This window comes from Prunus avium, chromosome 6 (assembly GCF_965620075.1).
Source record: "Prunus avium chromosome 6, drPruAviu1.hap1.1, whole genome shotgun sequence".
Lineage (NCBI taxonomy): Eukaryota > Viridiplantae > Streptophyta > Magnoliopsida > Rosales > Rosaceae > Prunus > Prunus avium.
In genome coordinates, this window is record NC_142289.1 from 7,198,785 (window position 1) to 7,226,657 (window position 27,873).

Sequence of the window (27,873 nt, forward strand, 5' to 3'; positions counted from 1 at the left end):
ACAAAATTGTTAGGCATGTACGACAACGCACTTTGCAAAAGGGAAAAAGCCTATACAAAATTCAATTATACCTAGTTTATTCCCATTATCTTTTAATAAGAATAAGAATATAATCAAAAAATTAGTCCATATGCTGTAGAACAAAGATGATCTGACCAAATATATATGCCATGTTACATTATTATTATTAAGGTCTTGATCCAATCTGATTCTTATATTCTATACTTGGTAAAGCAAGAATATTAATTCACGCGTTTCATATATAAAAACCCAAATGAATTGTACACTTGATTTGAACTTTCCAACTAAAAAATTCCAAAGGACTTACTTAATAACTATGAATTTGTGCCAACAGATCTAGCCCAGTGGAAAAGGGCATTGACTTACAAACAAGAGGTTTCAAGTTCGAACTCCATGACATCTTAGTTGTGTGCATGTGTGTGAGAAATCCTCTCCTCTTGTAGTTTAGACTATCGCTTGTACTAAAAAAAAAAACCATGAATTTGCATTAGATCATGATCTCCTCTACACACGTTTTGTATAGCTTTGTTAATTAGCTGCTGCTGGACCAAGTTGGGAATAATTAACTTTACCAAGTGGTTTTGCTAATCTGAAATCAACATGTATAAAGTCAATTAGGAAATGCATGGCTATTTTGAAATGTTGGGAAAGTGACTTCATAGGATGCTATTCTCACCTAAACAGATATGGTATGTAGGGGACCTTGGGAATTATAATTTATATCCTATATTTGACTACTGTCTGTGAGCTACACTCATTTACTGCCAAATGTAATCTTTAATGTTGTAAAGGGAAGCTCCTCAAAACTACTTGGATTTTATTTCCAGCTTACCTGTTATATATATATATATATAAATGATTGTGACCTATTAATTTATGTAGAATATACATGCATCAACAAGTCACACATTCCTCTAGGTAGAATACCACAAAGAATCTAAAAGAGGGGTATATTTTTGTATATGCATGTATACTTGAGATCAAAACATGTGGGAGAACGTGAGGTCTATATCTCAGAAGAGCTTAGAATCTCAATCTCTTTCTATGTGTCTCCACCTGTTGATGATGATGAGTATTATATATATCCATACACAGAGAGAGAGAGAGAGAGAGAGAGAGAGAGAGAGATTATGCGTCATATATAACAAGGACAACATGTTAAAAGTGAAAGCTGCTGCTGCTATATGGTCTGTGTGTGTGTGTGTGCGGAAGAGAGAAGAGCGCATGTCACTACTATTCACACAAACCCATGTGGCCATCATCAACATGATGAGGATCGATGTTATATGAAGTTAGAATATATACTGGCTTGGATTTCCGAGCCTCCAAAATTCCTTCTCCTGCCCTCTATCTTGTTCGTACAAGTAGAAAAACACTAACAGCTTCATCTTCTTTAATTGGTTGGGGGTTGTGACTTTTAATTTACAAGTACTGCAGATTATGATCAGAAGAAGATGCCAATACTTTTGGGATCCTTCAAATTCCTCTGATTTCCACACACACAACCCAAATTCCAATTAAGCTGACCAAAACCCATGACCATATATTTGAGGGTTTTGATTTTGAATATGCTTTATTCCTTCTTGGCAAGGCCGGCCAGCCTTGGTTCTTGCAAAAAGCAAATCCAAACACCCTACATAGATTCCTTTCTTTCAACACGACCATTCCAACTTGGAATTAATATATTGGTTAGTAACAGCTAGGCCTAGGAACATGTAGGGGGAAGTTTCTCAACTATACTGAAAGCGAGATTTGTTATCAATTTGACGTCTGGTCCAACTATAATATTGTACGTACCTGCAGTCTTTCTTGGTACCCGATTTATACCAAAACATTATAATATTATATAGCAGCAGCAGATCTCTTGAGAAATCTTTAGGAGAAACAATTATTAGAAAGACAACTACAATTATATGTCTAGGCTGGCGCCTTGAATACTTAACCTGCAAGGCTGCAAGGCTGCAAGGCTGCAAGGCGCTGTTTTGTTGTTTGATCAAAATTCGTCCCAAACTAGCTTTGCCAAATATGCTTTCTATTTGTACTAGAAAGGATTCGTTTTTAGTTCAATTGTGGTGGCATACTAGTACTATACTACAGTTTAGTTATATTGCAGAAACTCGAGATCCCAGTTGATTACTTCATACCAATCAAACTACCAATTTAAGTCAATTGAATGACCTTTAATTTAAGTTAAAGGGGACAACAAAACAATAATGTTGATCGAACCAACCTAATCTAGATCGAGTTTTCAGATTGATAGAGGTTTAGTGCTTGGTTTTCAATGGTAGTAATTAAGAGAGAGATGAGAAACCAAAGAGCTAAATCTAGAGCTTTGATTGGTTTCCAATTATTGCAACAACAAAAAACCTATAGGAACCAAGTTGGAAATCATTTCCTAACAAAGGCCAAACAAGTAGGTGGACAATAAATCTCGTTATCCAATATCCATCTTCCCACAAGAGTCACTTTACTTAGCCCTCTTTTTTTCTTTTCTTTTTTTGTTTATGTCTTCGTGACCAAGGATGACTTAATAATTGAAAGATTGAACACATGTATTCCACACTTCAAACAACATTTGATATATTATCCATTCTTTATAAATAAATAAAAGATAGTCTGACCACGAATTTTCACGAACTCACACACAATTATACAATATTCTTTTCAATTTAGCCACTAACTAGCCAAAAATATATGTTTTGAAATTATGTGTCTCGTCTGGTTCTTTATATACCAATCGATGACTCCTTATAAAGTTAACGTGAAATTTCACTCACAACTTTAATTATAGATTAGATTACTATAATTAAATTGATTAAAGACAAGTTTGTAGAATTAAAAGTGGATTATTATCATTGCATTCCTTTAAATGATTGAGTGGGATTAGAAACTTAATTATCGGTTGTTCACAGATAAAGAAATGGATTGGAAGGATCGATCAATGGGATCTCTCTCACTTTCTTCAAGCATAAAAATGAGAGATGAATAGTTTAGTTTGAAATAAAAATGACAAGTTGGACCGCGCACAGTCAGAGTGTGTGTGTCAGTCAGTCAGATCAGAAATGGTGGCAAATGAGAGAGCAAAGTTAGCTAGCTAGCACGCAGCTCTGAAGCGAGTGCCAACGTTCTATCGAATCACTGGGACCCCTGCCATGTCAGACTGTCAGGTCCACGAAACTTGACAAATCAGTAGTTTGTCTGGTAGCGGGCGAGACCTGGTCAGACATTCTCTCTTCCGTGTTCCAATGAGCATGAGATCAAAACTTGAAAATCTTTCACTTACGTTATATTCTTTCAGCAGCACACAAAGTTCGAGAATAAAAACAAACACAAACAAAAATGAAAACAAAAACAAAAACACAAAGTCTTATGTTGTGGTGGTGGGTGGGTATGAAAGTAGAAGACCAAAAATCTATGTCTCTCGTTGTCTAAGATTTTGGAATGTGGAATTTTGGTTGTGTGGAATTGAGGGGTGATTTTGGCGTCTTTTGAGAGACTTGTCCTACATACCAAAAACCAATTTCACGAAATTAACGCAGCCTCATCATCATCATCATCATCATCATCTCCTTACAAGGACACATAAAATTATTACAAAATCATTTTTTTGCTCTCTGTCGGTCCAAAATCTCACTCTCTCTCTCTCTCTCTCTCTCTCTCTCTCTCTCTCTCCAAACCAATCACTGCTATGTGTCATTCCAATTATTGGAATATATATATATCAATCATTTAAAATCATGCGCATAACAATAGTATTAATCTATAATAAAACAGAACTTAGCCATGCATGTTAAGTAAACAATTGGTTTTGTTGGAGAGTTGGATGTCACTCAACTCTCTCTCTCTCTCTCTCTCTCTCTCTCTCTCTCTCTCTCTCTCTCTCTCTCTCTCTCTCTCTCTCTCTCTCTCTCAGGGTGGAATGTGGAATGTGGATGTATACATACATATATGTTATTGGTTAGATCAAGGAGAAAGTGGGCAGCTGATTTCTCTGTATCTTCCATGCAGCAAATGTAATGGAACCAATAGATAGAATAAATATTTTAGAACTGAAATTTATGGCGCTTTGTCCCCACAAATCAATGGATGGAGATGGAGACGCTGATTTTGCCAAAATCTATGGCTTTTTAAAGATCACTCTCCAGCTAAGCTAGGTTTATTCTTTTTTTGTCCCCCAAGCCCAACCACGAAATAATTATTTAGCAACTATGGGATGTTAATTGAAGTAATCAACCTTAATTAGCGTATTTTGCCTGACCTGGTAAATTAATTAGTGAAGTAATAATCTAGAGCAAATACGTAACCGTGTTGGTTGTTGAAATAGGATCAGCATATTCTTGAGAAAAGACTATGAAATAAATTGATTAGAAAAGCCATTTGAAATTGTACTAATTAACAGTCTTTCTGATTTGATAAATGATCATGGACGACGACCTTGTTAGTCAGAGGGCCGACACTTGAAACGCATACAGTCATAAGCTTGCTTAGACTGGAAGCTTAGTCCTTTTAGTAATATCTGTAGAACAAATGTGGACTTTAGACTTTTATTATAAAATTTGTCAATATAATAACATGCTTGTGCAACCTAAATCCATAACAAATTATCAACTTTTCATGTATTAAATGGGGGCCGGGAATCAATTAAAGTCAAGAAAAGAAAGACTCCATTGAAGTATTTTGAACCTTTGCCCTAATCTTCAAATTTCATTTTTTAGTCGGTTACCACAAACACAATGGTTGTGGCCCTCCCCCTTCCCCCATGCTTGGCACCCACGATCAAAACCCCAGGATTTCTTTCCTCCCAATGTAACCCAAAAATAAAAAAATCATTTTGGAAGTACTGCATCAAAGTTGCACAATTTGCCTACTGGCAAGCGACGTTGTTCAAACCGGTGAACATTCTGACATATCCTCCGCCACTCTTCAGCATAAATGAAAGTTGATTTCAAAAGATTAAAACGAAAAGAAGCTTTTAACAATTAAAAGGTCCATCTCTAACAACGTTATACCATTTCAGAGATTAGTGGAACAAATGAGACGGAATCATTGCTGCGGGCAAATATCAAAATGGCGGAAAGTTCAACTGAGAATTGGATAAATATCATAGTTAATTATATATGTAACAATTGCTACATACACAGCACAAAAAAGTTCATGACAGCAGCAGCTAGCATATATAGAAGAACATCAAATTCCATGAAAGAAAATCCATGAAGTACATGTTCAATTCGGATTTCAAAACTCCATGAACTACTCATACACTCACTACTAGTATTGCAAACATCCTATCTAGCTCATACAATATTGCCATCCTAAAACTAAATTCAAAAAAGAAAAAGAAAAAAACCCTCAGCTCCCAGATGAAGCTGGAAAAACAAAAAGAAAACGTAAACTAAAAATGAAAAACCTACCATTTCTAGGGTTTCCACTACTTCATCACGATTCACGACGAACAAAGCCCATCAGCCACCTCTCCCAATCTTCCTTCATCTCATTCACGGGGCAGATCTATAGCTTCATCCAATGGATCGGTATCTTTTCCAAGTTAACTTTCTATAGAATAGAATTAATTGAAGCTACACTAAGAAATTAAAACCCAAAGCCAGCTTCACAGCTAAGTATATTAGATCTGATGAGACCAATATACCACAAAAGATCATAAGATAATAGAAATTGAATTGTTATAGGGGATTATTAATATTGTTGCTAGGTGTGGAAGTTGTAGAGCTAAAACCAGAAAGATCAGTCCATGCAGTATTACTAGTGCCGCCACCGCCTCCACCTCCATTACCCCAATACTGATCATTTCCCGAGCTCATCCCCATCAACTGCCTAGACAAATTTAACTCCGGATTTTGACTTTGATTTTGATTTTGATGATGTTGTTGACTTTCTAGTTCCATCTTGACCGCAGCCATCTGAGAGTTCATCCCCGCAACACCGTGACCAGACGGTGCTCTGTGCCTCACCTGATTGTAACCCGTCACCTCAACTCCACTGCTCTCGAACATCATCCCCGCACCTGCCGGCGAAGGGTCCAGCCCGCCGCCAGCTGTCAAGAAGGGAAACGACGGCGTTTGCTGCTGGAAATTAAAGAGCGACCCACCGATACTCCCTAGGCCGCTCCCCATCTGATGAAAACTGGTCAAGTCTCCTACTCCCCCGCCGCCACCATAATTGTTAACGTTCATGCCATAATTTAAGGCCATGTCGGTGGCAAAAGGCGACATGAAACGCAGCGGTGGGATTTGTGGGCTCATCATAGTATTATTATCTGCTGTGCTTGCGGTGTTGTTTAAGCCAATATTTGCTTGACCTGATGAACCGGGGGAACCGGTTGGCCGGTCCGAGCTGCTGACCGGGGACTTGGAGGCGCTGCTGCTGCTTCCTTTGCTTCTTTTGTTCCTCCTGCAGCCGCCTCCCACGGGAACGTTTCTCAGCGCGCCGCCGCGTGTCCAGTACCTTCGGCAGGTCTTGCAGAAGTGGCGGGGCTGGGAGAGACTGTAGTTGTTGAAGTAGCAGAATTTGGTGTTGGTGGAATCGCACCTGGGGCATTTTAGTGCCGGTTCCGGGAGCGGTATGTTGGCCATGCGGGCTCGATCTGCCATGGAGCCTGGCCTGATCGAGCCCACACCACCTGGGCCACTGCCGCCACCATGAGGGTTTGAAGGTGGTGGCGGAGGTGGAAGGAGGTGAGAATTGTTGTTGCTGTTGTTTATGTTGCTGTTGTTGCTGGTGCTTCCTGTTAAGTGATGATGATTTGGTTGCTGCAAAATGAAAGGAGAAAAATCAGATTAAAAAGCAGAAATCAAATATCTGGTATATTCAAGAAGATCATGAAAAACAAAAGTAAATAGAATATTTGGCTTTTGAAATGTTTTCACTTTCTTTTGGGGGAGAGAAATTCCTCATGAGAACAAAATTGAAGGAGGGGCTAGAGGTTACCTGTTGCCAGTTGGATGGATCAAGATAAGCTGGAATGGAGGAAAAAACCATGGCTCTCTCTTGTGGTGGCCTTTCTTTCTATCTTTTGTAAAGGTTGATGGGTTTTTGGAGATAATAGTGGAGAATCACATCAACAACAAAGAGAGAAGCTAGAGAGAGAGGGAGAGAGAGTTGCAGAGAGAGAGAGAGAGAGAAAAGAGAAAGGAAGACAGAAAGAAAGAAAGGAAAACAAGGGAGAGGGGTGGGAGGGAGTGATGAGGAGCAAAAATAAAGGAGGGGCCTTTTGTGTATTTATATACTAATAATTTACTTCTTGTTGTTACTTGTTTGTAGTTGTTCCTTCTCACTAGGCTAAGACTACTCTTTTTGTTTTATTACTTTTTAGGGTTTTGAGAACTATGTTTTCCCTCTCAGTTTCTTAATCCATAAGGTTTTTTCTGATGCCTCTCTCTTACTTGGGAAATATTAAAAGATTAGTGGTTCTCATCTTGCATGGAAAAAGTTGATGTCGTTTATGTGTATGTGGAGAGCAACTTAATTATTATATTATTTATATGTTAGTTTAATGTGGTGCAGATCCTGTACATGGGCAACTCCCAATTTTGATATTTATATGGATTAAAATAATGAAATAGTGCATGATAAATTAAGGAAAAGAAATTGTTAAAGGAATTATTATAATAAAAAAGAAAAGGTAGTTCTTGTGCTTTGGTGGGTGTGGCCTCACAGTCGAAGAAGTGTCCGCCCCAGTGAACCCCTTTACCCCGGTCCGCTCTGTTCCCTTCCCTTCCCCACTTTGCTTTTTTTTTTGCATGGGAATATTATATTATTAAATCACACCATCATTCCTCACTTCTACCCACGCGCCCTTTACAGCCGTTCTCATACTTGCTTATTATTTTTTTTCGGGAACCAGATAATAAAGTTGAATGCAATCTCCTTGACTGCACTTTTTTGGTTTAATTTCTTTCTTGTAATTAAATATGTATCAGCAAAAACAGAATTATAGAAAAACGAGATAATCAGAAAAACAATTGTGATTTAAGCTATAAATCTAAATCCTTAAACAATAAAACTGAAACAAAATTACCTTAAAGCCATTTAGAAGAATAAGGGAAAAGCCTATAACGATTTTTATACAAAGTTTCATAAACCTAGTAAAAGCATCTCAACATTTGTTCAGTTTGGAGTTCGGAGTTTCTGTGCCAGAGCTCCAATAAAAGGGTCTGGCGCCTCCAGATACAATGCTGGGACATGGAGAAGGTGAAGAATTTTGGGATAGATTTGTTCTTTCCGGCGGTTGGTGACGCCGCAATAGCTTCAGAATGTAAGTATCATCGTGCAAGAAGAAGGGCGCACTGCCAGAGAGACAAGTTAGTTAGAAAATGATACAAGTCACAACTACACCAAAGTCCCGGTAGCGACACAAAGTACTGATACCTATTGAAATCGAAGTGCACCATGTGCTTGTCTTCAGAAATCTCAATCTCGACGGTAGCATCACGGCTTGTCTAGAGAAGTAAAAAGATTGGAAAATAAGATTATGCACTGTCACACATATACACATATATGCATCCGCTATGTATTTATAATCTCTAAATCTTGCAGGAAACTAAACTCTTCGTATAGATGGTAGATTGATGATTCTGCCATTTAGGAACAGGGTATGCCTTTGTTTCAAGCATACTTCCCTACACATTCCACCTAAGAAAAAAGCCTAAAGATTTGGCTGAAATTAACAATCAACAGATGCCTAGCTGGCAAGTGAGTACTGCAGATAAATTTTCAACAATTTCATTTTCATGCAGGAATTAAGTTCACACCAGTGTGCACTAGCTGATCAACATATCAATGATGACAAAGTACCAAGTCTGCATCAACTGAAATGTCAACCAAACTAGTGCCCATTCTGTCCTAATAATTAGAAGATAAATTTATGTCATAACTCGAAGAAATGCTAACTACAGGCTTCAACTGTAAGATTGTTACAATTCAAATTAGAATTTTTTCAACTGTAAACAAGTCCTAGTCATGCAAACAAACAAAAGATAACAAAGTAATATACCTGGACCAGTATAAATGGCAAAGAAAATCCCCCAGGACGAGAGTTTCCACTCTTAAGCAACTCTTTATTGCAATACATCAAATTTTGGAGATCTGCAAACTATATCATATTTTTCCAGAGAAATAACAAAGACTATTAGAACATAAGCTGGTAGAGTAATTCCATTTGGTAGAGCAAACTGAAAAATGTTAAAGCCTATATTTTCTGTTCTTTATAAAATAAAAATCTACTACCAATCACGCCAACTGTCATAGGTTATTGCGATTTAACAATTAGTGTTCCAATACAAGTCCTACTAGCAAACCATTCCCACAGGGACTGAATAAGACTAAAACCACAAGATATACTACAGGGATTTACAAAACTTATCAGACTACAAGTATGTCAGATATCATTACTTGCTCTTCTAAGTCTTTCAAGTAAGCCGTTTTCCTTCCAATCCTATTCATCATTTTGACACACTCTGCCTGAAAGAATCAAAGACAAAATCAACATTGTCAAATTATTCAATCCCCAAATTTTATAGCACGTGTTATGTATCACACGATCAAAATAATGACATTCACTAACCTTCATTCCTTCCAAATCCATCTTTCTGTCTGGAATCCCATTCCACTTGATTTCTTTTTTAACTCTTGTGATGATATCCAATGCCTCAAGAACATTTAATGCATCATATACCCGCCGTGGTATATTTTTGTCATTAAACTGAGAAGTTGATAAATCATTTTCACAACATACTTCAGTAATTTCCATAATGGCAAAACAACTGTGACAATAATGATAGTCATTAAAAGAAGCATAATGTAGATAGTTATATTTATCGGTCTGAATTGAACCTCGCTCAAAGATGTTGCTTTTTCACTGTCATTTCCAGCTAACTCTGACATTATGTAATCTGCAAGCTGAACACCATCACTATAATTACTCGCACTTAAACATTCACTGATCAAAGAAGGAAAAATATATTACAAAAATCTGAAGATTATGTGACACTGGAAATTGAAGCTATCCATTATCCGCAAAGAAAAACCATATGTAACACTATCCTAGAAAAAATTACTACATAAAGGATCTCTTAATTAATTCTTTTCCATAATGATTCTTCACCAAATAAACTTCATAGTTACTTTAGAAAAATATACCTCAGCATAGGTTGTTCTTCCCTTGCTCTCCAACAAGTCACAAACTGAAAAAGAAAACGAGATCTATATGTTCACTAACCCCACCTTGAGAGATGATATTCATTAACAACAGGTTTAATTTCACAAACACATGCACAAACTATATTATCACTGAACAAAATTTTGACTTGTGTATATCAATTACTGACCTATGGCACTGAACTGGCGCAGCCCTCCACCCGTCGTTCTTGAAACCCTTTTCTTCTTTGGAGCATTTCTTTTAGCAGGAACAAAAAGAAAAAATATATATATTTCAGAAGGAATACCCTTAGATACCACTTAAAGTGGCCATCAAACAAGTTCTTAAAATGATTCTATCGCAAACATAGTGCTTCAGTGGTTCTGGTTGAACTGATAACATATGTAGATGAAAAAGGAATAATATGATATGATGCATAAACCACTTTACTCACATCTCAACATCGGCAGTACTAGTATTGTCATGATCGAAAGTGATAGATCTCCGTGCACTCCCATTCTGAAAGAATCCACCAAATGAATCCCCCGAGTAGTTATCATCCATAACGTTCAACTAGCTACACTCTGCAAATCAAACAAAGATAATTCTAGGCGTTTCCGGTGAGTAATAAAAACACACTTCTTTGTAATTTCTCCTGTATCTTAAAAGGAAAGAAACTACAATTCAATTCATAAAAGAAACATAGCACCATTTAAATTCAATTAATCAAGTGATTTTAGTGTCAGGAGGATCCAATGAAATCAGCCATCTCCACCATAACATTTTCTTAAATGAGTCATTGCCAATTTTCCAAATTACTGGCTCAAGCTTTCTCAAACCGAAAGCAATTGAATCGACAAACACCACAGAATGATCAAATTGATGAGCTTCCAAACACATACAAATGACGCTACAGAATTTACAAGAATTACTAGAACAACGAGAATCACTATACTGCTCATCCATCACAAAAGTAAAGAAAACAAAAATACAGTAAATTAAATAAAATTAAAGAAAAAGAAATAGAGAGATGTAAATTTTTGCGTTTAAGAAAAATGGAGGCATTCAAATGAAAGAGGAGCGCGAACCTGAAGATCTAGGTGTCTCTTGAAGGAGAAGCGCAAACCCTAAAAATAGGGGGATTTTTCCAGCATATTATTATAAGATTGAAAATATGTATATATAAATTTGCAGTTCCCGCTTTTCTCGAATATGAAGACGACGAAGTAGGAACAGATGAAATAAAAGGCAGAGCGTGCTAAAATTAAACTGCCACATAATGGGCCCACCCCTGAAGTTTGATTTTTGTGCCACCAGGCCCGCGGTTTTGCCCACATTGGATTGGAGTAGCCCAAACCCAAATTCATATTTTATTTCCATGTCTTTGTACTTATTGCTCCTAAAGGGAAACTCAGGGCACAAAGGTGTCGTGGTGTAGCTGGTTATCACGTCAGTCTAACACACTGAAGGTCTGCGGTTCGAGTCCGTGCGACGCCAATGTTTCTTTTTATTATTCTCAAGAAGCATATAATGCACGGTTAGCTGCTTAATCACTTAACCAGTTTTGGTTTTCTTAAAGGGTTTCTCTCCCAAGTTCGTTTTATCTTCTTTTTTATTAGACTGAAAAGAAAAAATGTAAATGTGGGAGGGAGGGAAAATCAAGCATAGACAAGACTATTTACATTGCTTAGGCCGGAAATTTTCAGAATCAAGAAGTTTCACAATGAGTTTCTCTAGCCTCTTTGAAACTACAGTTGGTTTTACAGCATTTGGGTTGCCATAAGCTAAACACGGATCTTTACCTAACTTCCCTAAACACCAACCACCCGGTGTAAACTGGCCTCTTGGTCTCTTCAAGAGCTCCTTGTCAATTATGTCGAGAACCAGATCGTCCCTGGCAAATGAACCAGCAAAAGGAGCTCCACTTTGGACCATGTCGTTGTAATGTTCCAGCGTTAGGTTAATTGGATTTGCCTTTGGAGGGCTATCCCACCTTATGTAATGCAAGTTATGATTCACGGTCGTGTTCTGGTAGTCCTTGTGGTTGCACGCAAGGGTGTGGAAGTAGCCCTCTGGGGATGACAAGAAATTGGTGTAATACATGAGAAGAGTGCGGGGAAGATTGTCCCACCCCAAAACACAGAACTCAAGAAACGATTTGGTCAGCACCACCCATGTGGACCCTGAAAGTAGACAGATTTATGTTTGAGATATGCAAAATAAAATGCTTCTACAATCCATCAGCCACATATAGTAAGCAAGATAAACCATTCAACAAGTACAATAAATACTCTCAATTTGCATCATGTTAAATGGCATTTTCAGGTTCCAAATCAAGGTTGAGGAACCACAGAATACATATGAAAATTCATGGGTTCCACTCTTGTGGATGTAAAAACTGTAGGCTATGATCAAAATGGCAAGATTGAAGTCTTCCACCAGACTATTGCAGCATCACACTGGTTATCAGCTTATCATTATAGTATCATTGATTATGAGCTTATCATTATGAAAGATTAGATAATGATATTATAATTCTCCGGCTTTAAGGAACTGAGAAACCACACTGTGCTGAAGGCAGTTGCATTGATTATGTCAAGAAACTAAATCTAAACAAAGTTCTAGGAAATCCCAGCTTATTATAGTTTTCTTCTCATGGTAAATGTGTAATTGCAAATCAGAATCAGGAGGTTGTATAGAAAGCTAAAAAATGAAGAAATACCAAATTCGTTTTGGATTTTGAAGCCATTTCTAAATTCGTTCTAATTCAATTTATCCTCCATTTCATAATCTCAACTGAAAACCACATAGAAAGACTACTATACCTGTTCGCCATGACAAAATAAACAAAATATGCTTAAATGTAGAGAAGGAGAAGTACCCATGAATAACTTGAAGGAAGCAGGCATTGACCTTCTCTCTTTAGCCCAAAACACACCGGATTTCTTAGAGTGGTACAAGCCCGGATCAACAATAATAGGCCTTGCCCTTTGATTTCTGTAACATTCCCACAAACACATATGCAAATTATGAATATCAAGCCCAACACTAGAAAGAAACCAGTTGTTGAATTGCGTTATAAAAAAATTGGATGCTTACTCTTTCCACCCAATATTGCTAGTGTGCTCCAAGAAGTTGAGCTCCCTCGGCAAGAAAGAAAAAATATGCAAAAGCTCTATAACAGCAACAATTTAGAAACTTTAATGAATCTGGAATTAACAAAATAGAACTAAAATTAGTAAAGTTACCATCTTGGGACATAAGAGGATAATCTGAGGCGCTGAGATTAATAAACCAATCCCAATCCTTAGCCCGCTTGAGCAAAATCGCAATGGCGTGAAGCGTGGAGGCAATCATAGTGGGGCCCTTGGCGGTGACCAAATCGGCGTTTCCGATCACCATGGCATTCCGAAACTCCCGAATCACAGCCTCCGATTTCACGAATTTCGCCAGCTCGAGCCTCTCGGCGTCCGAAGCTTCGAGATCGAGGTGCAGCAAATAGTAATTTCTCGGGTGATAAAGCGCCTGAAGCAACCGCCGCAGCTGCGGGCCATCGCCCCTGGAGCCCGATATGAGGTAAGCGAATCTCGGGAGTTTCGGAAGCCCTAACCGGTTGCTGTCGCCGTCGTTGTTTTCGGCAGTGTCTCCAAAATTTCGGTCCAGAGTGGTGAACTGGCGCTGCTCGTAGTAAAAATCGGAGGCGCCGGAGGAGTATTTACCGTGGCCGGTTAGGGTTACGGTAAGGAGAACGATGAGGAAGAGGAGGGAAGTGGCGGTTAAAATCATCAGCCATTGAGCGTGAGCTCTTTTCATGGAGGTAAAAAAAAAAAAGTTCTTTACTTTTGGGGATCAAGAGGAAATTGGAAAATGACAAAAAAGATGAGAGATTTGGTGATGTGGGTTGGGTTTGGAGGGAGTGAGAAGGTAGGAGGTGGTGTCGGCGTGAAGCTTTTTCTTCTCTTTTGTTTATAATTTACGGGTGGGAAAATGGGTTCAGTGGGAGAGGGAAAGCATACCCGTTAGTATTTAATTTGAAATGTCTGTTGTGATCTGCTACCGCTTGATCGTTTGTGTTTGTGGTACACCTTAACTTCCTTTTGTTTAATACAATCGAATCGACGTTGCTAGGGATCTATCTCAACCGGTTAAGAGCAGTTATTCTGTAACGTATATTGTAGGAATGCCTTTTGTCCAAATTTCCAATTTTAACTTGAACAGCAACAGCACATAGAACTCTCTAGACTGAGGACCAGAGCTCCATTCTCTTTATCATTTTCTCCTTTGAATCTAAGAAGAAGAAAACGTGATTGAGCAGGAGCATTGAATACTAAACATTGCCAACATTTCAATTTGAAAAGGGTTATGAGTCGATGGAAAGAAGTAAAAAATATATAAGAGGTGGCCTTATGAGCCATCTAGGGCCAAGTCCCTTTTTTGCTTGGGGACACAAATAAGACAATGGAAAAGGAAAATAAAACAAAAAAACTTTTGGCACCAAATGGGCCAGAACTAACGACTCACGGTGATTGTTGACGAACGAAATTTCCTCCCAAATTGCATACGAACTCTTTTCTTTTTATGTAATAATTTTCAAATAGTTCAATGCACCCGAACTCGAATCCTCCTCTGTAGTGTGATATCGTATGTATAAAAACAAAATTTAAAGTAGGTTAATTAGGCATGGAGTGGTCCAAATAAGCCCTTAATCATACAAGTTGGTGCTCTGCCCATTTTAATCATATTATTAGTTGGACTGATGGATCAAGTGCTTATTACATAACCCATTGAAGGGACGTGTCATCTTATAAATGATCAAACACCAAATGGGGTTGTTGACAAGCAAATGTTTAGGTACTTCTTATTTGTTTCCTTTTTAATTAAGTCTGCAAACAACAAACATCATTACAATTTACGTGTCGTATGAACTCAGACTGTTTGTAAAGAAACTTTCATGACTCACCCACCCACTCCACTTCTGTAGTGTTCATTAGAGACTCACTGAGCAAAAATATAAAAAGAACCTTAAAAATAACAAGCACATTCACTTATTTCCTCTCTCATCTTCTTCTTTTTTTTTTTCTTTTTTTTTTTTCATGAAGAAGCAAAAACCCTATTTAATTTGTTTTCTTTCCATTTTTTCATGCTGAAATGAAAGTTCTTACAAATCAATCTGCTACCTGCATATACACTTAATTATAATACAATATCCCTTTCACTCAACCCTGCTAGGATTTCTTCTCCTAATTCTCACATGGCTACAGTTGAGAAATGATTAGGCATGCCATATGGTAAAGGTGATTAAAACAAACATCATCTGGTTTGAAATTCAGCTCAAAGTTTCAACTTTCAACTTTCAACCTTCAAATTATAGAAGAAGCCCTGATTAAATCAACTACTTTCTAGCATTTCTCTCTCTCTCTCTCTCTCTCTCTCTCTCTCTCTCCAGTAAAAAGCTAAAGAAATTGAACTATAGCTGCAAGTTTACAACTTTGTCGGTGAGTTTCCGAAAACTTCAAAAGAAAGCAAAAGAATTAACCCAATATCCCAGCTGCCACATGTTGTCATCATAATCTTCCACCAAAACCCATCACCACAAGACCCTCTCCAAGAACAAAAGGAAAAAACCAAAATTAATTTAGTGTCAAACCATAGACGAAGCATCTGGCAAACCTTGTTGCTGATCATCTCTATCTCTAGCTGCACCAGACGCCGTTCGATTGTTACCACTACTACGATCGACGGCAATATAAGCTCGACAAATGGGGCAATTGGAGTGGTCTTTAAGCCACATGTTTATACAGAGAGCGTGAAAAGAGTGCTTGCAGACGCTCAGCTGCCTGACCTCTTCGCCATCAGCAAACACAGACAAGCAAACAGGGCACTCTGTTCCAATTTCCTTCACATGGGTCTGTTTCTGGTACTTGACGTCCGAAATGACGTCGTTCCGGTTGAGGGTGTTGGGTTCGGGTCGGATGGGTCCCGATGCGGTGGTGGAGCTCCGGTGATGCCGGCGGCGGAAAGGGTTGGGAGGGCACTTGATGGAGAAGAAGAAAGCGTAGACGAGAGCAGGGATGGTGATGACGGCGACGAGGCCGAGGATGAATCCGAGGGCAGAGAAGTCTACGCTTCTGGGCGGTGCTGGGAAAGGTGGGGGTGGCTTGTTTAGGACGGTGGGTGCGCTCTCCATGATAAGTGAGAGAGAGAGAGAGAGAGAGACAGTGGGTGGGGTTTTGGAGTTTTTCTTTTTGAGTTTGGTGAGGTTGGAAAAAAAACAATGTGTTTTTGTGTTTGTGTGTGTTGTGGTGGAGTTTTCTTTGGGTTTGTGAAGAGCAATTATTGATGGGAATATGTGGGGTTTTCAGGGAAACTCTCAAGTAATATCATGACAGCTACATATTTTACTGCAGTTAGTATCAAGTACATGATACATCACTTGTATACTTTTACGAACAAATATTTTATGGACTTAAATAGAATCACCTAGTACAATTCGTTTCCTTGGTATAACATGGATAGACGATATAATTCATTTTTCCACTTTTCCACTTTCAGAGTATAATATTAATAAATATTCAATTATATTATAACAAGTGAACAACTTGTGTTAATGTCAGTCGTGCGTTTACAATTTTGCAATTTTTCATTTAATATAAATGACAGTTTAAATTACAAGTAGAGAGATTTTTCGCACAAACTAGTATACTGATACGATGTTACAGAGGTTCAAACTTAAGACTACTAGTCGGCAAATCAATGCTCTTTTCTATTATGCTAAACCTTGTTGGCTACAATTTTGAACAACTAAAACATGTGGTGCTCATGACTCGAATAGATTCTGGCATGTGAGAGACTGACTATAGGTATAGGATTATGTACATATTTTACTGAAGGTTTGTTTAGGTCCTACCCATGAGGGATCTTGTCTGTGGTTTTGGGTCCTCAGTGATGGGTATAGGCCAGACTGGATTAAACCAGCCCAGGCTCAAGCCGGGCCAGAGCTCCACTAACCATGCCCAAGTTGTAGTACAGATTTTGTACAGGCCCTAGAACATGAATTTCTGTCTGGACCCTCACCGACCCATCTTGCAATATAAATGAACAAGGAACAAAACATTATGTGCAATTGGGCGATTGGCAATTACTTCTATGTAAAATATAATAATCTTAGGGAGTAATATATATATATTTTTTACTACACATATCATCCTCTTCTTAGAATTTGGAATATTATGACATTTTTATTGACTTTATTTGGGTTGGATTGAAATAAAAATATGAAAAATTGTGACAAGGAAAAATGCAACCCAAATCATTCATAAGCAAGTTTAGCTATAATATCAGGTGCTCCCAAGGCCTCCCTCACTGAAACTTGGCATCGACAGAACGACATGTTGAGGAGGAGGCTCAATATCTGTGCGACAAAGTGGGCAATTAGAGTGAGAGCTCAACCACATGTCGATGCACTCGGCATGAAACAAGTGCATGCATGCGGGCAGCACACGAATTGCCTCACCATCTTTGAACTCGCACAAGCACACAGCACAAATCCCATCTTTGCTTTCTTTGACAATTGGGATCAACTGATGATGTGCAGATGATGAAGAACTATTTCTTGTAGTTGTGGTTGCTCTAGTTTCTGTTGTTGTTCTTGTTCTCCGGGGCCTGTTGCGATATCGGTTGTTTTGAACCTCGTGTTCATCATCGGCAAGGCATTCATGTGTTACAACAACGATCATTCCAACTGCAAGGGCCAAAATGCAGATGAGAACTATCTTGAAATAAAATATCATCTTATCGCAGGGCGGGTCTCCCCATCCGTCCATGATGGAGAGAGAGAGATGATCAGGGGTTTTTAGATGAAGGAGGAGGCGTCTTGGTGCACAAGTTAAAATGGCGTTGATTGCTAGGTGGCTTGGAGGTTCGAGATGCTGTGTCTTGAGCATTTGTGACAAAACAAAGACTTTCACTATGCTGTTTTACATGTAGGGGGTTACGGAGAAAAATAACATCACCTTGTTATAAGTTACATATAATTAGAACTTTGATACAGCTAGAGCTCAGCTTGCCTATGACAGCAACTGTTATTTATCATTTTAAAATATATGATGCAGGTTAGATATATATATAATATTTCATCCAAGTAGCAGTCAACGTTGGTCAACGTGACCAGATGGGTCTGATCCCTCAAGAAGCCTAATTCAATTCTAAAAAATTGAGCTGATGCCAACAGCAATAATAAGGACCTAGAGGTGTGAAAAAATGCTAGCAAAGAATTCATAAGCAAGAGTAATTTTTTTTTAACTCACCAAACAAAACCCACTTTTATATATATATATATATATATATATAAAAGCTGGAGAGGCGTAGACACAACTTCGAGTGCATGTGTAATCTACAAACCCCTTGCAACAAAACCCACTAACTACCATCCATCCATTCACGTGTTGCAAGCTCAAATGCTAAGGTTTCCGCCACTGAAATGTGGCATCGATAAAACGACATGTCACAGAGGCTCAATATCAGTACGACAAAGTGGGCAATTAGAGTGAGAGCTCAACCACATGTCAATGCAGCTAGCATGAAACAAGTGCATGCATTCAGGCAACACACGAATTGCCTCGCCATCTTTCAACTCACACAAGCACACAGCACAAATCCCATCTTTGCTTTCTTTGCTGTATTCGACAACTGGGATCAACTGACAACATCGGTTGATTTGAAGCCCCTGAGGTTGTTGTTCATTTTGTTGTTGCTGTGTGTTGTTGTTGCTTCGCATGCGCCTTTGGTAGGCAAGGCACTGATATGTTACAGCGACGATGGTTCCGATTGCAAGGCAAAACAAGAGGTCTATGAGAAATGAATCGAATCCCCTATCGTTGCTGGCATGGCTCTCCTCCGTCCCTGAATTCATGATGGAGAGAGATGAGAAGGGGTTAGAGATAATGTAGCAGATGAAGGAGGAGGTGTCTTGGGCACGGGTTAAATTGGCGTTGGTTGCTAGGTGAGTTGGAGGTTTGAGATGCTGTCTTGAGCAAATTGTGACAAAACAAGGACTTCATTATGTTGTTTTAGACGTAAGGGGTTACGGAGAAAAAGAAAAAGAAAATTACTTAGTTACATATAACTAGAACTTTGGTACAGCTAGAGGTAAGCTTGCCTATGACAGCAACTGTTATTTATTATGTTAAAATATGACCCCTTAAAAAACCCTAACCGGATTTGGTGCAAGCAACTGTCTCAACCCAAAAAGCTAGTTGGTTAGGATAATGAGCCCGCTCCTTTGCATTAAAATTCAAATTCTCCTTTTTATAGATATCTCGTTTATATAAATTTTTAAAAAGTAAATAATTCATAAGATAGTTACAGTTTTCTTTTTTTAACTCACAAAACAAAACCCACTAACTTGAGTAATGTACATTCTTTTAAGCAAAAGTTGATTAATTAACTCAAAAGTGAGGCCATCCATCCATGACTCGCAATACAAGTGCTCCTCCTAAATGTCTCCCCCACTAAAATGTGGCATCGACAAAACGACATGTTGAGGGGGCGGCATCGACAAAACGACATGTCGCGGAGGCACAATATCCGTACGACAAAGTGGGCAATTAGAGTGGGAGTTCAACCACAGGTCAATACAACCCGCATGAAACAAGTGCATGCATTCAGGCAGCACACGAATTGTCTCACCATCTCTGAACTCACACAAGCACACAGCACAAATTCCCTCCTTGCATTCTTTGGTGTATTTGAAAATTGGGATCAAATGGGCAGGTGGAGGATTATTGCTTGTAGGAGGCCTATGAATATTTGGGTTGATTTGAATCCCTTGCCTGTGTTGTTCATTTTGTTGTTGTTGTTGTTGTTGTGTGCTGGCGTTTTGTATGCGCCTTTGGCTGCAACAACAGTTGTTGACAAGGCATTGGTATGTGGCAACAATTATGACTCCAGCGAAAACACCCATTAGACCGATGATTTCCGGCCCGAACTCGAATCTCCGGTGTGGTGGTCCTCCGCCGTCCATAATGGGGGGAGGTGATGTTGGGAGATGAAGGAGAGGTATTTTGGGCATGCTAAATTGGGGTTCATTACTAGGAGACTTATGAGGTTGAGGTATGCTGTCTTGTGCAATGGTGACAAAACAAAGGCTTCTTGATGACTAGGATTTTTAGACGTAGCTGCACGGAGCAGATGAAAATGACTTTGTTAGAGGTCAGGTTGCGTATCCACATGAACTGGTGTTTATGCTCAAATTTGATTTGATCAAATGAATATCACCAAGGTAGTAGTCAACAGAGTGGAAATTAAAGTCAACGTTGGTCTCAACATGATCATATGGGTATTCTAGTGAAGAAGCCCAATCATATTAACTTAGTCCAATTCAAACCAAATAAGTTAGTTGATCCAGCCCAAATTTTTTATCAAAGTGTAATATTTGAATTTAGAAATAGGAGTGCAACATGGAAAGGATTACCCAAACTTTGACATTGAAATTATGCATGTATGGATAGGTTAGAAAGGAGAAAAACTTTCTTATTATCGGTTGTATACGATCATGTTTTCATATTTCTTATCACGCTGTGAGAAAGAGATAAGTATATAATTCTATACAACTAGTTATACTTAAGATTCTCTCGTTAAAAGAAGTATTAGTTGAATCTAGATTGACAAATTACACTAATCCGGCCAATCCAATCCCAATTCATTTAGTAACCTAGGGTTGTAAGAGCACTTCCAACGGTGCCTCCCAGACCGGGCAACAGGGGGCCCAAGCCCCAGTTTGATGTTCCAGCGGGCTTCTGCAGCTTGGGCAGTTGGTGAGCTCCACAAGCCTGGGCAGGCTCGAAGGCAAGAATAGTCTGGGATGTTGACTGGGTTTGCTGACGTCAGCAATAACATCAACAATGAAATTTTTATAAAAAAAAATACTACAAATTTTAGAATTTTTTTAAATAAATACTTAGTCATATTCTTTACTTCCCACACCAAAAATCTATACAAATTCTTCTCCTCATATCTCATGTGAATAGTGGTTGCCATGGCAATGGGTGGAAACACCACAAGCCTTTTGCAAGGGTTGACACTATTCATGTGAATAGTAACAGCCCTTATCTTGCCCCAGCCCTTTGTCATGGCAAATGGGTGGAAGTGCTCTAAAAAGAGTGATGAACTTTTATTAAAATAAAAAATATATATTGTGTAGCAAATATAAGAAATTGCAAGGCTTGCAAAAATTGATTTTAAATAAAATATTATCTATGTGGACCCATGGAGATTCCTTTTGATTTTGGGGCACTCCCTAGCTCTCTTAAATATTCGCTCGGGTCCACACTAGATGCATGTTCATGAGTTGCTACTATATGCTACTATGTTGGAGAGTGGAATATGCGAAGGGTAAAACATATGGTGCAAAATGGAAGCAATTCTAGACATATACTCAAAGGAACTGCTAATGTTGCTCTTTAACAATCTCACCTATCTAGCTTTCTAAGGATGAAAGCTGAGTGGATCCAAGTCGAGTATCCACGTATTCTTAGTTTGACTTAAATACATCGAATCGATTAACAGTATTATGAACATAATTACAAACTTCTATTGCTTATGCATTGTTAGCTAAGCGAGCACCTACTATTCCCTCACATGTGAATCTTTTGGAAGCACATTGAAAAAGAGAAAGAAAAAAAAAAAAAGTGTTTGCCACTTTGAGCATCAAAATTAAGTGACAACATGGCAAATTATTGTTAGTCCAACTAATCTCTTTTTGTAAACTCCCAAATAACTTTCTAATCAAATGCATCATGCATGATGCTGATGAGATTTGATTCCAACCAACTCAAGAACTTTGATGGTTCAACTTATTTAGCAACAAGATGTTGCTTTTCCATGTAAAAATAAATAAAACAAAAAGTTTTTAAAAAAAAATGTTTGCACTTTTGTATCTGTGAGTCGACTAGGATCCCAAATTCCACCAATCCCCTCTCCCAATATCTCAACCATCTCGTTTTCAACATCTCCATCGTCTGTCCGAGTTGCCTCAATTATTGAGATATTTTAATCATTACACAAATTTTATTTATTTATTTAAATTTGCTTTTTCAAAGATGCTACTAGATATCAAGTATTGATTTTCTTCTTCATTTGTTTTAAATTTAAAAATTTCTCATTTGGATCTTGCAACACGTGTCCAATTGCCATGTCAATGGCCTTGATCTGGATACTGGATGTGCTTCTTTCAGTGAATTTGTGATTGCCACCGATTACGAAATCATACAATAGGCTGGCTGCCGACATAGCTGATGTTGCAACTTAATTGCTCCATAAATAAAAACTTTTCTACCAACAAACATCATCATAATCCATTTGAACTTTCGTTTTCCTTTTTAACTTTGTGTGGATAAGTCGTTATCCTGTAAATTCACACGAAATTTACATGATATGATCTATCCAATATTTTTCGCTCGTTTTCCCACATATTAGTTTTTATCTTCTTTCGTATCACTGGTTGTATACAACCGATTATATGGGCCCGAAGAATGAAGATTACTAGGCCCATAGGTCAATCAAAACTAAGGCCCATTCAGCCCAACCATTCTTATGGGCCAAACCTACCTAGGTTTAGTCATAGGAATAGGATGATGTTTCCAGGGCAGAGTTGGGGTAGTTGCAGCAGTAAACACCGGTTCAGGTAAATCTCTGAAACACAATTTTTTTCAATTATAATAAGCAAGAGGCCTGCCTGTAAATTGTAAAATAAGTAATTAATTAATTAAAGTGCCACGTGGGCCCAGCTCCCACATTTTACTCGTACGTGACCTGAAGGAAGGAACTAGTCCTAGTAAAGGCAAAGTTCCTCTGTTTCAGAAACAGAACAGACCTGACCAATGACCATGGATGGCCTCTGCATATATACGGTGATATCTGAGGCATATCTATATATCTATATGTGAGTTCATTTAATCTACACTTTAATGATTAAAGAAACTCATTTTTTTAACCTTTTTTTTGTATAAGTGGAAGAAAAAAAAAAACTGAAGATTCCCCTTGTTCATATTAAAACAATTTCTACTGAATTATGCTCTGTTTTCCCATTTAAAATTTGACTAAGTGCCTGGAAAGTGTTTATCCTAATGAGAGTGCACTTCATTTTCCTCCCTTGCTAGTACTATGCTCATTTCACATGTTATATCGCGTAGCAAGAGAACATTTCTACGTATAAATAAGAAGTCTCGTAAGCGCATGAATAACGCATGTACGATAATTCAGTTCTATATTACTAGTTAATATAGGTAGGGGGTGACTACATACGATGCATTTATTTCCAATTTCCAATATTGCACTGATGTATTGGCTTGCGTCTCTGTTTTGGACTCAACACAGAAGCCCCCAAAAGAAGAGAAACAAAAAGATGATGGGTTGTTGTATGATAATTGGGTGCAACTATCATAACTTTGCACACATGAAAAAAATGTAGGATAGGGTGTAATTAAACTATAATTATATATGGCTTTACACACTTAATGGGCCATGAAGCCATTATTGCACATGTGGGACAAGAAAGACAAAGGCAATTATGTAATAATATGATTAGTTTTATAAAATAAGGTGGGATTAAGGCTAACTAGGAAAGGTTCATCGGGACATTGTTATTATAACAAGATTAAGGATAAACAATTAACTTAGCCATTGATCCCAAAACTGCAAGAGAGAGAGAGAGATATCTGAGAAACCAATTGATAGGCGACACAAACCACAACATTATGATATATATGTATCAAAAAGGATGAAAATAAAAAAGAAGTCACACTTTCTGATTGGTGGGATGGATGAATCTTTGGGTGTTCAGAGAGTGCGGGGAGGACCCTCTGAGATGAGAGGATTGATAGCCACACCCACCATTAAAAGAGTAAAAATCAAGAGTGGACGACACACTTTCTTCTTTGAGCTTTAATAATACAACTTACAAGGAGCTATAGCTACAGTTTTCCTCATCTTCTACATCATTTCCATCTCTTCAGAAACAGGTAAAGTTGAAATGGAAGGAAAAAAAAACTGCATCGAGAATCTTTAAAGTTCATTCAATCAATTAGAAAGTTTCTTTTATGTTTCCTTCATTGCATTCAAAATTATCAAAGTTGATACGGATGGTGCTTCAGTAATGTGTAATGAATTTGAACATGGTTTTTTCGACGGTGAAAGTTTTTGTGCCGAAGGTCTTTCGCAGCGGAAAATGGTTTTAGTAACGGATTTAGATTTGTTGTAAAAAGATCTTGATGATGTGGTGAATGAGAATTGACTGACGAAAGAGCATATTTAAACTTTAGAACAAAGTGTCAAAAATACGAAAATATGTGCGTGACAAAGTGGTCAAAAGGGATGCAGAATTATTACCAGAACAAAATGAAAATAAGTGTCAAAAACAAAATGGGTGACTATTGTTATTGTAAATAGAACAAACTGCCAAACTGAAATGACAAAGGGAGAGATAAGGGTTGAATGATAAGTTGAGGGAGAATAGGAAGTCAACATGCGTGTTTACAAACAATTACTTGTTATCTAAAAAACTTGTAGGGCAAAATAGCAAATTCAAGTCTCACCTCGGAGTTTGGCTGCATTTGGTTTCATTTTCAATTATTTATGTCGTATTGGATGACCTAATTGGAATTTTCCGTCCCAGAGAACTTATCATTTTTAGTTTGTTTTGTCCGTCTTTTCTTTTGACAAAACGATATTTTAAATTATTCTAATTTATAGACACACTGCTTATATACGTGATAAATAAAAAGAATAACTCTTAGAACAAGAGGCTTATCACTATAGTACTTAAAAGCATTTATTCTGCACGTGAAATCTCGAGGTTCGATTTGCTACTCTCTCAATATCGTATGTGACAAAAAAGAGGATATTACTTGCCTCTTTCTTTGTAAGGAGATACTCCTCTTTCATGCGAAGAACAATTTGATGCATAGGCAAAAAAGATCAAAACACAAAAAGAAAAACCTTTACATACATATAATATTGTTATTGGCAGGAATGTAAGAGCTCCTATTTACATAATAAGAAGAAAATATATATATATATATTTTTATAAACAACTTCAAACACCGTCCCGACGGGTAACGGTAGGCCAAATGGGTGACATCTAGTGCGGGCTTTAACCCACCACCTCTCTCTTTATAACCAGATGCTCCCACACGACACGACTCTGTTTTCTCTTCCTACTCTCAATCTCATTTCTCACCCCAAAAAACCTAAATCCAATTTAGCCCTCTTTCACTCTCTCTCTCTCCGATGCCTCTGTATTTTTGGACGGCAAAATAGGCCAAAAAATTAATTAAACTTAAGATTAAAATTAGAAATAAAAATAGAAAATAAAAACTGGAATAGGGAAAAGCGAATATGGTAGTTGATGATACGCTGGAGATGAGCATCATGGTCGCCTCTGGAGGTCCCTCTTGCTTCCGGTTCCCCGATGCTTATCCCAAAAGGTACTCTCTTTGAAGATCCCCTTCGATTTTCTTCTTCTGGGTCTTTTTGGATAAAATTTTGTTCTTTTTTGGTTGGGGTTTGCTTTTTTAGATATTTTTTAAAATTTTATTTTATGGATTTGATGGTTCTGATTCAGTGTCTCCCACCTGGGTTTGGAGGAATTCAGGAGATTCTTGGGCTAGGGTTGGATATAGTTTTTCTATAGCGTTTTAGAAATCTCTCTCTCTCTCCATTGGTTGAGATTGAAGAGATTTTTACACAGATTTTATAAACCATATACCATCATTTTTTTTCTTATAGATCTTTCTCTCACGGTCTCACTCTCTCTTTCTTTTTACATAGAAAGTTTATTTCTTTTTATGTTTTGTTTATTGGGTTATTGAATCTTGTTTTATTTTGTTGAATTCTTGATTTGGGTGTGTGAGGAATTTGTTATTTGATTTGATAAATCTAGGGTTTTGATGGAGGGGAGATATAGTGGGGATTGATATGATGAAGGTCTTTATAAGGTTATTTCTTTGAATTGTTTTTGGGAAATGGCAATATTCAATCCACCAGCAACAATACCCACCCAGGAGTTGTTCAGCTGAAATGGGAGATTCTCTGCTCACAGCCTTGTCAATGGAGAATCATCATCCTTCCACGCTTTTGTCCATGGATTCCAGTGCTTCCTCTCACGACGAATTGGATTTGGAGATGAATCGGCAAATCATACTTTCCCGTCCTCCTGATATCAATTTACCCCTGTCAGCTGAGCGCAGCCCACCTCCACCGTCATGGAATTCGGACCCTTGTGATATTCTAGATGTTGGGCTTGGTCCACAGGTTTACGAGACCGAGAGTTTACTTACCATCCCCAAGGTGGTTGGACGGAAATGCGCCAAGCGGGTAGACAGCATATGGGGTGCTTGGTTTTTCTTCAGTTTCTACTTCAAGCCTGCATTGAGTGAGAAATCAAAGGCCAAAATTATCAGGGACAGCAATGGGGTTAATGGGTTTGAGAAGTCTGATCTCAAGCTTGATGTTTTCATGGTTCAGCATGACATGGAGAATATGTACATGTGGGTTTTCAAAGAGAGGCCTGAGAATGCATTGGGTAAGATGCAGCTAAGGAGTTACATGAATGGACATTCCCGCCAAGGGGAGCGTCCATTTCCATTTAGTGTTGACAAGGGTTTTGTTCGATCTCACAGGATGCAGCGGAAGCATTATAGGGGTCTTTCAAACCCCCAGTGTGTGCACGGGATTGAACTTGTTCGGGCACCTAATCTCATTGGCCTTGATGAGGACGAGCGTAAGAGGTGGATGGAACTGACTGGGCGGGATGTGAACTTCACAATCCCTATGGAAGCAGGTGACTTTAGTTCATGGAGGAACCTTCCAAATACAGATTTTGAGCTTGAGAGGCCACCGGCTCCACTAAAGAATGTGCCAAATTCCCACTCAAAGAAACTTCTGAATGGATCCGGGCTGAATTTGTCTACGCAACCATCTAACAACAACAATTCTGATGGAATGGACCTGTCTCCTGTCAGCAAGCGGAGGAAGGAATTTTTTCCCCATGGGAACGATGACGATTGCTTCCTGGCTGTTAATCCTCCATCTGATCGAATCCCAGATATGGAAATCCACGCAAATGGGTCGCAATGGCTAAATCACTTTAGTGGTGTAATGAAGAATGTTCATGGACCTGTTACTGCTGCAAAAACAATCTACGAGGATGATGCAGGTTATTTGATCATTATCAGCTTACCCTTTGTGGATCTCCAAAGGGTGAAAGTCTCTTGGAGGAATACTCTTACTCATGGTATCATTAAGGTGTCTTGTATGAGCACATCTCGAATGCCATTCATTAAGAGACATGATCGGACTTTCAGGCTTACAGATCCATCCTCTGAGCATTGTCCTCCAGGAGAGTTTGTCAGAGAAATCCCACTGTCCACCCGCATTCCTGAAGACGCTAACATAGAAGCTTATTACGACGGGCCAGGTTCTGTGCTAGAGATTATGGTTCCAAAACTCCGCGTTGGACCAGAAGAACATGAGGTTCGTGTTTGCCTCCGCCCTCACCTTGGAGGCAATGATCTTATGTTGACTTGAGATAGGCATTTTATAGAGTTTATGTAAGGGTTATTGTCATGGTTGCTGCTTCATTGTTCTACTAACTTTGTACCGTTCTGTGTATTTTATGAAGGAAAAAGAATGTGCTTCTCACA

The 27,873-nt window shown here is 38.4% G+C and overlaps 5 protein-coding genes and 1 non-coding gene across 7 annotated transcripts; 2 read left to right on the forward strand and 4 right to left on the reverse strand.

The window, feature by feature from the left end:
* Positions 1–5,168: 5,168 nt before the first annotated feature.
* Positions 5,169–7,232, reverse strand: LOC110760988 (Dof-type zinc finger DNA-binding family protein). The gene is made up of 2 exons (XM_021963356.2): positions 6,967–7,232; positions 5,169–6,788 (listed from the first exon to the last, which is right to left on the reverse strand). Exons 1-2 carry the CDS (start codon positions 7,015–7,017, stop codon positions 5,703–5,705), a joined length of 1,137 nt encoding a protein of 378 aa, XP_021819048.1. The 5' UTR covers positions 7,018–7,232; the 3' UTR covers positions 5,169–5,702.
* A 753-nt stretch (positions 7,233–7,985) lies between these two features.
* DPA (Transcription factor DP) lies at positions 7,986–11,402 on the reverse strand. Its single transcript, XM_021963357.2, has 10 exons — positions 11,263–11,402; positions 10,629–10,758; positions 10,365–10,432; positions 10,177–10,220; positions 9,871–9,936; positions 9,602–9,739; positions 9,430–9,498; positions 9,032–9,130; positions 8,407–8,477; positions 7,986–8,324 (listed from the first exon to the last, which is right to left on the reverse strand). Exons 2-10 carry the CDS (start codon positions 10,736–10,738, stop codon positions 8,135–8,137), a joined length of 855 nt encoding a protein of 284 aa, XP_021819049.1. The 5' UTR covers positions 10,739–10,758; positions 11,263–11,402; the 3' UTR covers positions 7,986–8,134.
* Positions 11,403–11,597: 195 nt separating this feature from the next.
* TRNAV-AAC (transfer RNA valine (anticodon AAC)) lies at positions 11,598–11,671 on the forward strand. The gene has a single exon. It is a non-coding gene; the product is annotated as a tRNA-Val (tRNA).
* A 168-nt stretch (positions 11,672–11,839) lies between these two features.
* Positions 11,840–14,534, reverse strand: LOC110761027 (Core-2/I-branching beta-1,6-N-acetylglucosaminyltransferase family protein). The gene is made up of 4 exons (XM_021963404.2): positions 13,423–14,534; positions 13,274–13,349; positions 13,056–13,171; positions 11,840–12,357 (listed from the first exon to the last, which is right to left on the reverse strand). The coding sequence occupies exons 1-4, from the start codon at positions 13,985–13,987 to the stop codon at positions 11,849–11,851; spliced, it is 1,266 nt and encodes a 421-aa protein (XP_021819096.2). The 5' UTR covers positions 13,988–14,534; the 3' UTR covers positions 11,840–11,848.
* Positions 14,535–15,460: 926 nt separating this feature from the next.
* On the reverse strand, positions 15,461–16,531 carry LOC110761028 (RING/U-box superfamily protein). Its single transcript, XM_021963405.2, has one exon. It carries the CDS (start codon positions 16,359–16,361, stop codon positions 15,816–15,818), a length of 546 nt encoding a protein of 181 aa, XP_021819097.1. The 5' UTR covers positions 16,362–16,531; the 3' UTR covers positions 15,461–15,815.
* An 8,816-nt stretch (positions 16,532–25,347) lies between these two features.
* Positions 25,348–27,873, forward strand: LOC110761000 (uncharacterized). Of its 2 annotated transcripts, none has more exons than XM_021963372.2 (2): positions 25,348–25,656; positions 26,216–27,873. In XM_021963372.2, the coding sequence occupies exon 2, from the start codon at positions 26,249–26,251 to the stop codon at positions 27,755–27,757; it is 1,509 nt and encodes a 502-aa protein (XP_021819064.1). In that variant the 5' UTR covers positions 25,348–25,656; positions 26,216–26,248; the 3' UTR covers positions 27,758–27,873. The 2 variants fall into 2 exon arrangements, with proteins under 2 accessions (XP_021819064.1, XP_021819063.1); XM_021963371.2 differs by having other exon boundaries at positions 25,349–25,656; positions 26,112–27,873.

Bases quoted from the DNA above. Each gene is read 5' to 3' on its own strand.
- LOC110760988 (XM_021963356.2), bottom strand. From the start codon at position 7,017: ATGGTTTTTTCCTCCATTCCAGCTTATCTTGATCCATCCAACTGGCAA. The intron at 6,789-6,966 runs GTAACCTCTAGC...TTCATTTTGCAG, and splicing joins ATCCATCCAACTGGCAACAG to CAACCAAATCATCATCACTT.
- DPA (XM_021963357.2), bottom strand. From the start codon at position 10,738: ATGGATGATAACTACTCGGGGGATTCATTTGGTGGATTCTTTCAGAAT. The intron at 9,937-10,176 runs GTATATTTTTCT...GATGGTGTTCAG, and splicing joins GAAGAACAACCTATGCTGAG to CTTGCAGATTACATAATGTC. The intron at 8,325-8,406 runs GTATCAGTACTT...TCTCTCTGGCAG, and splicing joins GTGCACTTCGATTTCAATAG to TGCGCCCTTCTTCTTGCACG.
- LOC110761027 (XM_021963404.2), bottom strand. From the start codon at position 13,987: ATGAAAAGAGCTCACGCTCAATGGCTGATGATTTTAACCGCCACTTCC. The intron at 13,350-13,422 runs GTAACTTTACTA...TTGCTGTTATAG, and splicing joins TCCTCTTATGTCCCAAGATG to AGCTTTTGCATATTTTTTCT. The intron at 12,358-13,055 runs GTACTTCTCCTT...GTCTACTTTCAG, and splicing joins TTCCTTCAAGTTATTCATGG to GGTCCACATGGGTGGTGCTG.
- LOC110761028 (XM_021963405.2), bottom strand. From the start codon at position 16,361: ATGGAGAGCGCACCCACCGTCCTAAACAAGCCACCCCCACCTTTCCCA.
- LOC110761000 (XM_021963372.2), top strand. From the start codon at position 26,249: ATGGGAGATTCTCTGCTCACAGCCTTGTCAATGGAGAATCATCATCCT.